This window comes from Magnolia sinica, chromosome 8 (assembly GCF_029962835.1).
Source record: "Magnolia sinica isolate HGM2019 chromosome 8, MsV1, whole genome shotgun sequence".
Taxonomy (NCBI): Eukaryota; Viridiplantae; Streptophyta; class Magnoliopsida; order Magnoliales; family Magnoliaceae; genus Magnolia; species Magnolia sinica.
The window spans coordinates 5,266,804-5,277,420 of record NC_080580.1 but is presented as its reverse complement, the minus strand read 5'-3'; the positions used below and the strand labels follow the sequence as shown (position 1 = coordinate 5,277,420).

The 10,617-nt window shown below is 42.0% G+C and overlaps 1 protein-coding gene across 1 annotated transcript; it reads left to right on the top strand.

The window, feature by feature from the left end:
- The first annotated feature begins 6,170 nt into the window (after positions 1–6,170).
- On the top strand, positions 6,171–8,977 carry LOC131252689 (UDP-glycosyltransferase 76B1-like). Its single transcript, XM_058253366.1, has 2 exons — positions 6,171–6,710; positions 7,969–8,977. Exons 1-2 carry the CDS (start codon positions 6,215–6,217, stop codon positions 8,814–8,816), a joined length of 1,344 nt encoding a protein of 447 aa, XP_058109349.1. The 5' UTR covers positions 6,171–6,214; the 3' UTR covers positions 8,817–8,977.
- Positions 8,978–10,617: the final 1,640 nt, after the last annotated feature.

Sequence of the window (10,617 nt, the reverse complement as noted above, 5' to 3'; positions counted from 1 at the left end):
ATCTTGATGTATGGGGGTGATCCACGCCGTTCATTTCATTTCCCAGCTCATTTTAGACGTTAAGCTGAAAATTGAACCCAATCTGATTCTCAGGCGGGCCATACCATAAGAAATAGTGCTATTACCATTAAAACCCACCTTGATTCTTCTATTCGCCAAAAACATATCACATATTAGTCTCATTTGGTTGATCATGGGCCGTAGAATCCAGTGGTCGGGTTGGATTTTTAGTATGCGGGCCGCACTTAGGGAAAACTGTAGAAAAACTCATTTTAGAAAAAATAAAAATAAAAATACATGAGGCAGCAGCAGGCTGACACAGAGGACGCAACAGCATCCTGTGCGCTGGAGGCAGGGACCCACGGTCCCAGCCGTGAGCCCCACCATGATGTGTGTCTATCATCAACATCGTGCATTTTGTTGGGTCCCCTCTGACAGTGGGCCACCCCAAAAATCGGTTGTACATGGGACTTAGGTAGCCCACACGGTAGGAAACAGTGGGTTGAACGTCTGTCATTGAAACCCTTTTGGGTCAGAAGGTTTGGAATATGTTTTTCCTATCCATTCACGTCCCTGTGACCTTATCAACCATTTGGATGGTATATAATCATTACGGTGGGCCCCATGTTTATGTGGCCTTATCAATAGATTGGATGATAAATAAACATTTCGGTGGCCCCTAGACCATGTGACCTCATCCACAGGATGGGTGGAAAATAAACATTTCGGTGGGCCCCATATTTGGGTGATCTTATCCATGAGTTGGGTGGAAAATAGACATTATGGTGGACCCCACATGGGACCCACTTATATATGTATTGTATCCACACCTTTCATCGATGTGGGCCTCCACCATGAGGTATGTGATTTATCTATGACCGTTCATCCCTACGGGACCCACCATGATGCATGTGTTTCATCCAAACTGTCCAACCATTGAAATCCTTGGGACCTTATGATCAGATTGGATGGGAAATAAATGTTATAGCGGGCCTTGGGAATTTTAATAGTGGTAATTATTATCACCACTTACATTTGGGGTGTGGCCCATTTGTTATACACGGGGCCCATTGACGTAGCCCATTTGATATACACATGGCCCATGTGGTGTGGCCCACTTACCATACTTATGGCCCATTGTTGAGGCCCACCTTGATTTGTATAAAGGCCCATTGTTGGGGCCCGCCTTAATAAATATGGGGCCCATGTTATGAGGCCCATTGTGATGTATGCGAGGCTTATATGATTAGGCCCACCTTGATGTATATATGGGGCCCATGCTATGCGACCCATTTGATGTATCTGAGGTCCATGGGTTGAGGCCCAATGGAATGTATATAAGGCCTATTGCAATGTATGATTCCACCATGGTTTATGCAATGATGTTTTGGCGGTCATGCCTTGGGAGCAATGATGGTTTGATGTCCACATTGTAAGGATAATGTTGGTTAAACGTCCGCATTATCACTCTCCCTAAGGCCCATTGATAAGCCCATACTTGTAGTGTGTAGTGCGTCTAGGCCCATCATCGTTATGAACAGAGCTCATCACCACATAACTTGTTTAGTATAGATCCATGATTCATGCTCATACGCATCATATGCATGCTTGATATGAGGAGTGACTGGTCATAGCATATGCCTTCAGGCAGATTGTTTATGGGCTCTCTGATAAGCAGAGTTGCCCTTCATGAGCACGCAATACACGCAAGACTGTTGCATGACTGGTAGTGTGATTCATACACTTCACATTTGTATGACATGATTACTATACGCCCTAGCGACATCAGGGTTATGACCTCCACGGACACATCGTGGATGGCAGGATCGAATACCGAAAATATTGTTACTAAGCATCGGAGCGTCATAGATGTACCTGGGTAAAAATTTTTAAACACGATGGTACCAGATGATGACTCCAACGTCGAGACCGAGTGGATATATGAGCGCACGAGGACCGAATACCAGGAGGCCGCGTCTCCCACTGTATCGTGGTCGGTTGGAAAGGGGTGTGGCCTTACTCGCCCGAGAGTAAGGAGTAATACTAGGCTGAGTTTGACCAACTCATGAATAGGTCTGCTATCGACGTGCCAGATAGGTATTGATAGACTATTAGCCAGGCGGATAGTGAGATTTTTTATGCTCACTTGGACTGTGCGGCTAGGAGAGCGGCAGTGCCATTTGGAGTGTATTAAACCCCGGTGATTATCCAGAATGAGAACTATACTGATATATGATGAGGATTGGCATGCTTGAACTGCATCTCGCATCGTATGGTCTTGACATGGCCGATAGCATTCATATCTTGCACCGCATAGCCTTGGTACAGCTGATTGCATTCATGTACTTATCAGCATGATTCCGCATTTCTCTGGCCTTGCATTTTCAGCACGCTTATATTGCGCACACACTTACACCACCCTCTAAGCTTTCTATAAGCTTATGCATGATTGATGCGTGCAGGTGACGCCATAATACAACCGTAGCCTTCTCGCAGTTGGAGTGTGCAGCCGAGCTTTTGGAGTTTCTATTATTATCATTATCTTATATTTCCCTTCATACATACTATATTCAAAGTTTTTTATCATAGTGAATTTTGTGATGGTGTTCTTGTGATTATTGTTCATGGGTTATGCTTATAGTTATGCTCATTACGAATCAAATCATGATTAGAAATCCTCCTTGTAGCATCCCAGGATCGGAACCTGGTGTATGGGTGCCAGGAGCCAAGAATGGGGTACTACGGAGGTTGTCAGCGCCGGATTTGGCGATCGTGAATTTTGTGAGCCCGGTTTTCGAGTTCGGGGGCATGACATGGAATATATGAGTGCACGAGAGCCTTACATCGTTAAGCCACGACTCCCACTGTCGTGTAGTCGGTTGGATAAAAGTGTGGCCTTACTCGCCCGATGTAAGAGGGCATTGTTAGGCTAAGTCTGACCAGCTCGTGAATGGGTCCGCTATCATCAGGATTTGTTGGTGATTGGCTGTCCACAGGCGGGTAGTGAGGTCTCTTACGCTCGTTTGACTGTGCGGGGTCTGTAGAGTGGTAGTCATCCAACAGTGTAATGGACCTCGGTGATTTTCTTATGATTGGAAATATATTTGATATGTGGATTGGATACGAGCACTGACATTACTTTGCATCGTATTGGCATCAGCTGCATAAGCCCTTCATGCACTGCCTTGGTATGGCACCCAGTACTCATTACATCGTATTCATGATAAGCCTTGGTAAGGCTAGCGACATTGTCATTGAGCATATTTCTCTTCCTGTACCTCCTTCTATTCTTCTGTGCACCATTGTCACACACTTGCACTACGCTTATGCACGATTGATGCGTGTAGGTGATTCTAGACAGGCGTCATAGCAGTAGAGCTTGGATTAGAGTTGAGCTTGAAGATCCCAGTGTTGCAGACTTTTCTCTCATTCTTCTATTATTTTATATATGTCCTTTTGGACCTTATGAAAACCTGTAAAAGTTCAAATTCATAGTGGATTTTGTGATGTATGCCTTTGTTATTCTCAGATATACTTGTTGTGATCTTGGGTATGCTCATATTGGTAATGATTATACTGTTATGAAAATTCTCCTTGTACGATCTTAGGATCGGAACCTGCTTCAGGAGCCGAGAATGGGGTACTATAGAGGCTATTGCAGCTAAAACCGGCTATCGAGTTCCTTGTGAATCTAGTTACCGAGTCTGGAGCGTGACAGGAATGATAATCCAAACTCAAACAAACGATAGACAATTCTCTGCCACTGGTTCTGCATGCGACCAAGAGTTTAGGGCCGGTGCAACATGATGAGTGGGCAAGCCTAATTTTAGGACTGGTGCATCTACACAGTGGAGCCACTTGATGAATTCACACCTGTGTGCCATGCTAGCAGATGTGGCGGCATTAGATGGCTACCCATGCGCATGAATAGTAAACTTGCAGAAATTAAAACTTCATGAGGTTATCATTTTCATGAATGATGATCAAGTTCATGGAAAAGCATAACCGTACCTCCATAATAATAATCCATTTAGGATAGGTGGCACCATAAATACCACAATATCCTCCCTGTAAATGACCTATTTTAAAAGGAAATCTGTAAGTTAGATGGAATTTGCATGCATCATAAGACTCAAACCTAAATGGTAATAACAAAGGACATGCGCATTCTTAATCAAGCTAAAACAAAGATAACAACTAGAAATCAAATTTAATTTGAACCAAAATAAAGACAACAACTAGAAATTAAATTTAATTTGAACTTAAAAAAGAATCTAACCAAAAGATCACACTGGAATCAACCTAAAGAAAGTCGCCCACCACTATGATAGGTTAATAAAATATTTGGAGGATGCAACTGAAAATAAAGACATCGTTCTTCCAGGGTGGAATTTGCAATGAACAAAATGCATGAACAACCTCAACAAGATCAAGAATCCTTAGTTCAAAGGACATCACTAATCTTTCATTCCCTGTTCTTTCTTTCTTTCGGCCAAGAAAACAAGCTTGTTTTTAGAGGGACTAATTGCAATTGGAATTTAACTCAATAATGTGTATATTAGAACAGTTCTAATAAACAATCCATAATACAATTTGATGGTTACCAAATGAAGATTAAAATACTACATGTATGTCCACATACTCTTAGGCCTTGCTGATTGCATTGAAAAAAATGATATTAACTATAATTATGTAGTAGAGATCCTACGTAAATTATGGGTTTTAGAGATTATTTTTTATCCTTAACAAAATCTCTAACTGTTAACTAAAATGAGATAAACTCATTTTTCAGTGGCAACAGGACGATAATCAATCTGATACTTTATCCATACAATCCTGAAAATGTAATATGAACCATCCACCAGAAAAGAGAGAGAGAGAGAGAGAGAGAGAGAGAGAGAGAGAGAGAGAGAGAGAGAGACCCATATCTCACATGATATGTTACATTTTGATATTTTGAAAGAATGATTTAAATTGAGAAATCCAGATGGAAATGGACAGAAGTCCCTGAACTGAACCAGGCTGAAGAACCCAAAATAGGGAATGAAACAAATTTTTTATCATGATATTTCATCAAACAGATAGCATGCCATTTCATCAAACAGATAGCATGCATGAAATCTAGCCATTTCATCAAACAGATAGCATGCCATTTCATCCAACCATTTCAACAAACAGATAACAGGCCATTTCATCAAACAGTTAGCATGTATCAAATCTGAAAGACAGAAAAAGAAAAGAAGATATCAAACCTGTGGAGAGGAGCTTCAGGACGTGTGTTTCTTCAGATAGGAGAGTTTCACGACCGCTGCAATGGAGAGAGATAGAAGAGACGGCAGAGATGCATTGGAGAGAGAGGGAGGAGAATGAGAGAGATGGAGCAGAGATTGGGAGGGAGGGAGAGGATTGGGAAACGGAGAGAGAGAGAGAGAGAGAGAGAGAGAGAGAGAGAGAGAGAGAGAGAGAGAGAGAGAGAGAGAGAGAGAGAGAGAGAGAGAGAGAGAGAGAGAAATAACACAGTTTTGGGCGCGGGTCTGTTTTGAGCGCGCGCCCAAAATTGGGCGTCGTTTCTTGAGATGGACCATGGACGGTCCTGGCAGGGGCTCCGTGGGGCCCACCATGATGTATTTGGTTTATCCATTCCGATCATTAATTTTATTAAATTATTTTATTTCATGATCCTAAATTTAAGATAGATTGAAGGCCCAAGTGGACCACACTATAGGAAGCAAATGTGATTTAATCTCCATGCTTCCTACCGTGTGGTCCATTTGAGCCTTTAATTTAGCTGATTTTTGATTTAATGATCTAAAGTAATATTTCCAAATAGATAGACGGCTTAGATTTTATATATATATATATATATATATATGGCCCCATATAGCCACATTAATTATTAACTGTGTCAAATTTTTAGCTAAGAATTAGAATTAAAACCGTAGTAACTATAGTTATGGTATATATTCATATCAAAAACTAACGTGTTCCTTATCTTTGCCTTTTTTTTTTTTTTTTTAAGTGATTGCGGATGGTATGTCAGAAAACTACATCAACATAAGCCACGTGCATGACTTTAGATCGCACGTGTACGAAACGTCATACTCTGCGAGCGTATCATATAACTCCCAATACATATATGTATGGGAGAGAATTCATTTCTTATCCCAGGAGTCAGTCAGCCATTTCCACCGCAGCCGATCACATCTCAAAATCAATGGAAGAATCGACGGACCTGCAAATCCAAGAAAGGAAAATCCGTCATTTGGTTATTTTGCCACTCCCATTTCAAGGACACATCAATCCCATGCTTCAACTGGCCACTATCTTACACTCCAAAGGATTCTCAATCACGGTAATTCACACTCACTCCAACTCTCCTAATCCATCCAACTTCCCTAACTTCAACTTCGAGCTAATTCCCGACGGCTTATCAGACCGTCAGCTTTGGACTGAGGACCCCTTAACCCTTGTGTCCATCCTCAACGACACATGCCAAGCACCGTTCCATGATCGATTGTCCCGATTGCTCTCGGACAGCCGGCATGGCCCGGTTAGGTGCATCATCACCGATGAGCTTTTTCACTTCACTAAAGCCGTTGCCGATCAATTGAAGCTCCCAAGAATTTTGTTAGGCACCAGTAGTGCCACATGTTATGCCACCATGTCGTCTTTGGACTTTCTACAACAAAATGGACTTCTTTCCATCACAGGTATGTGTACATGTTAGGGCCCGTTTGGACATCTCCCAAATCTTGATTGGTTCCAATCAAGAAGTTCTTGAAAATGAATTAATTAATCTTAATGTGCTGCTTATAACTTCCTAAATCTTATTATACATCCCTTACAAATCTTGATTTAAATGGTACAGTTAAAAACATCATTAAATCCTTTTGGGGGGCTGTTTGGATGCTATATACTGCGTTCTATGCTGTTTGTGAAGCACCTTTTCTTACAAAAAGAGAAAATTGAGGATAGTCCAAACAGGCCATATGGTCGTTACTCAAAGATAATCTTATTCCAAGGATAAGACTTGCATATGCTGTCTTGTATGATACATGTATGCATTAATATAATATAACTTCTACATATGGGAACTCATAATGCCACGTATGCCATCGTCAATCTTCAAACACCTCATATTTGCCATGTGTGCTATGATACCACATGCAAAAGACAGCATATGTCACCGTGAGTCTGCATCATCCAGACAGCCCTCCAGTGACTGTTTGTCTTTCATGGTGAAAGTGTGTGGCTGGGGATATTTTAAAAGGAATCCTAGAAATCATCAAACGGGCTAAGTTATAGCGATAGTTCACCACCATTTTTTAGAGTTTTAGTCTATCACCCACCGTACACTTGGTGCACCTGTATAGCAATCCAGAGTATCCGAATTGCAGGCCCATGTGGATGGAGCATGCCTCTATACGTGGCATCCACCCTATGGATGGTCAGGATCATTCCATTTGTTCGATTCTTCAGCTATGCTCCATCTACATTAGACCCTACGATTTGGACACTTTACAATTGCACTGAGTTGTATAAGAGACATAAGGCTGATGTAATCAATAACTTGAAATTTTTCGTTGAGCAGTTCTACTGATGGAACTGAGTACGCGTCGACTCAGATGAGCACGTGTCAAGTATCTAGCCCTTGGTCCAGGTTGGTCTTGGACAAGCCCCGGACCAGATCAGTTAGGCCCATTTACACCCCCACTGTACATAGGTCTAAAACCTATAAGAAAATTAAAATACAACCAAACATAGCATTAATGATCATTTATAGAGAAAATGAAACAAATAACATGGCTTGGGGCACTCTAGTTGGGGCCACCCTTCAGTGATCATGAACATTCATTTGGTGGGCCGGACTATGGAACTTACCTATAAAACACACACATACATTTAATTCTCTAAACAAAAGCAATGTATAGATTATCTTAAATATATTAATGAATCCATGTTTACTAGATGGTCAGCCCGATACACTTATTCCTGAGATTCCACCGCTAAGGATCAAGGACATTCCAGACTTCAGCACGACGGATCCTGATACGTTTGAGCGCTTGGGGGCCAATGCTCTCAATGCAATGATGTCTGCTTTGGGTTACATCATGAATACATTCGATGGTCTTGAATCAACTGCATTGAAAAAAGTTAGAGAAGATCGTTATCCCATTCCACTCATTGCCATGGGCCCACTCTACAAATTCTCACAGGGAACATCAAACAGCTTACTTACCCAAGACTACAGCTGCATGGCTTGGCTAGACAAGAAGGCGCCACAGTCTGTCATTTACATCAGCTTTGGGAGCTTAGCTTCCATTGATAAAACAGACGTGGTGGAGATAGCTTGGGGGCTAGCCAATAGTGACCAGCCCTTCTTGTGGGTGGTCCGGCCTGGCTCCATCCGTGGCCATGATTGGGTCAAACTGCCAAAAGGGTTTGAAGAGAAGACGCGGGAGAGGGGCCAGATAGTTAAGTGGTCCCCACAACAAGAAGTGCTGGCCCACCCATCAGTGGGAGGATTTTGGACACACAATGGTTGGAATTCTATGTTGGAGAGCATATGTGAAGGGGTACCCATGTTATGTTCTCCTTATTTATGGGACCAAAAGGTGAATGCTAGGTACGTGAGTCATGTTTGGAGGGTGGGAATTCAGCTTGAGAATGGGTTCGAGAGAGGTGAGATAGAGTGGGCCATAAGGAGATTGATGGTGGGGACTGAAAGAGAGGAGATGAGAGACAGGGTAGGTGCTCTAAAGGAAAATGCAATGTGTTGTACAGAGAAAGGAGGTTCTTCATATGAGTCATTATAGAGTTTGATTGATCTTATTATGTCATTTTAATTCATCTTTTCTTATCATATTTCAACTGTGGCCCAGCTACAATACGTTGCAAGCGATCAAATAGAGCTTTGTTTCAATGTAACTTTATCAATTTGATATTAAATAGTGCACTGATTAAAATATAGATTGTACTTGGAATTTTTTTGTACAGCTATTTAAGAAGGGACATATACTTGAGGGGACGTTTGCAACCTAGGTTACTTTACATAAGTTACTTATCCCTTAAGTAGCTTATCATGGTTTCGGCAATTTGACGGATAAATATATCTAATCAAAACTATGCTTATCAGTCAAAATTTAGAAAAGTATTATATTCGATTTCCACCCAGATATAAGTAATTGTCCCTAAAGTTTCATCAGTCCACACTTAATATCCACCATCCATCATGTGCACTCAACCTTTTATGTAGACAGTTTATTATGCTGGGCCCACCTTCACCCTATCTTCAACGTGAATTGCCCATCGTGTGGGGGCGTACCTTCAATGTGGATCATCCACCTTTCGGGGCCCACCTTCATGTGGTATACCCATCACAGGTGGCCCACCTTGGACGTGGGTTGTCCATTTTCAAGTGGGGTCCAACTTGGATGTGGATCATTCATCACCGCGACTTTTGATGTGAAATGTCCTCATGCGTGGCCCACCATCAATGTCATTGTTCACATGTGGGGCCCACCTTTAGTATCCATTGCAAATCATGTGGACCATCCATCATGTGGGCCCCACTTTCAACGTGGGCCTTCCATCACGTGGGGCCTCACTTTGGATGTGGACCATTCATCATCAACACCTTTAATGTGGGTTGTCCATTTATGTGGGGTCCACCTTGATATGGGCCATCCATCATGTGGGTTCTACTATCAAAATAAATTGTCCATCATGTGGGCCCACCTTCAATGTCTACCGCGCATCATGTGGATTCCACCTTTGATGTAGATCTTCCATCATGGTGGCCCCACCTTTAATGTGGGCTGTCCATCATCGGCCTGCCTTGGAGGTGAGCCATTCATTATTAGGAGCAGACCTTTGATGTGCACTATACGTTATGTGGGGATCACCTTGATATATGTCATCCATCTCGTGGGGCCACCTTCAATGTTTTGTCCATCATGTTGGACCACCTTCAATACTATTCATCAATCCTCATGTGGTGCCCACCTTTGATACTGACCACCCATCATGTGGGCCCCACCTTCAATGTGAGTTATCCATCATGCAAGGCCGCTTTAGATGTGAGCCATTGATCATTAGGGGCTTATCTTTGATTTAGATAATCAATTATATAAGCATGTCGGTCATCCATAATGTGGGACCCACATTTGATGTGGACCATCATCATGTGAGCCCCACCTTTGATGTGGATTAACCATCCATCTCATGGAGAGTAAGAGAGGTAGGAGGTAAGTTGAAAAGGTAAAAGTTGAAATTAAAAAAATAATAATAATAAAAGTTACTTTTACAATTGTACTCACTAAAAGTAACTTATTAACTTAAATAAGTTATTTAGAAAAAAAAAAAAACTTATTGGGTGGTATCCTAACGGCGCCCTTAGTGATAACCTCCGAAATCTCCAAGATGGGAAGATCGTAGCCATTAATCTTGGCACCTTTTACTATTAGATCCTGACCATTGTTGTACTTCGCTCCTCAACTGTCTATTTGTTGGTGACAAACGAAAGGTTACGATTATCAGATGGAGGAGATATCTGGGACGTTATCAGTCTACCATGGGATTCAACAAACCAACGATCATAGCAATGGGCCCACTAAG

Coding starts and splice junctions, on each gene's coding strand:
- LOC131252689 (XM_058253366.1), top strand. CDS start 6,215: ATGGAAGAATCGACGGACCTGCAAATCCAAGAAAGGAAAATCCGTCAT. Junction 6,711..7,968: donor TGGACTTCTTTCCATCACAG/GTATGTGTACAT, acceptor CATGTTTACTAG/ATGGTCAGCCCGATACACTT.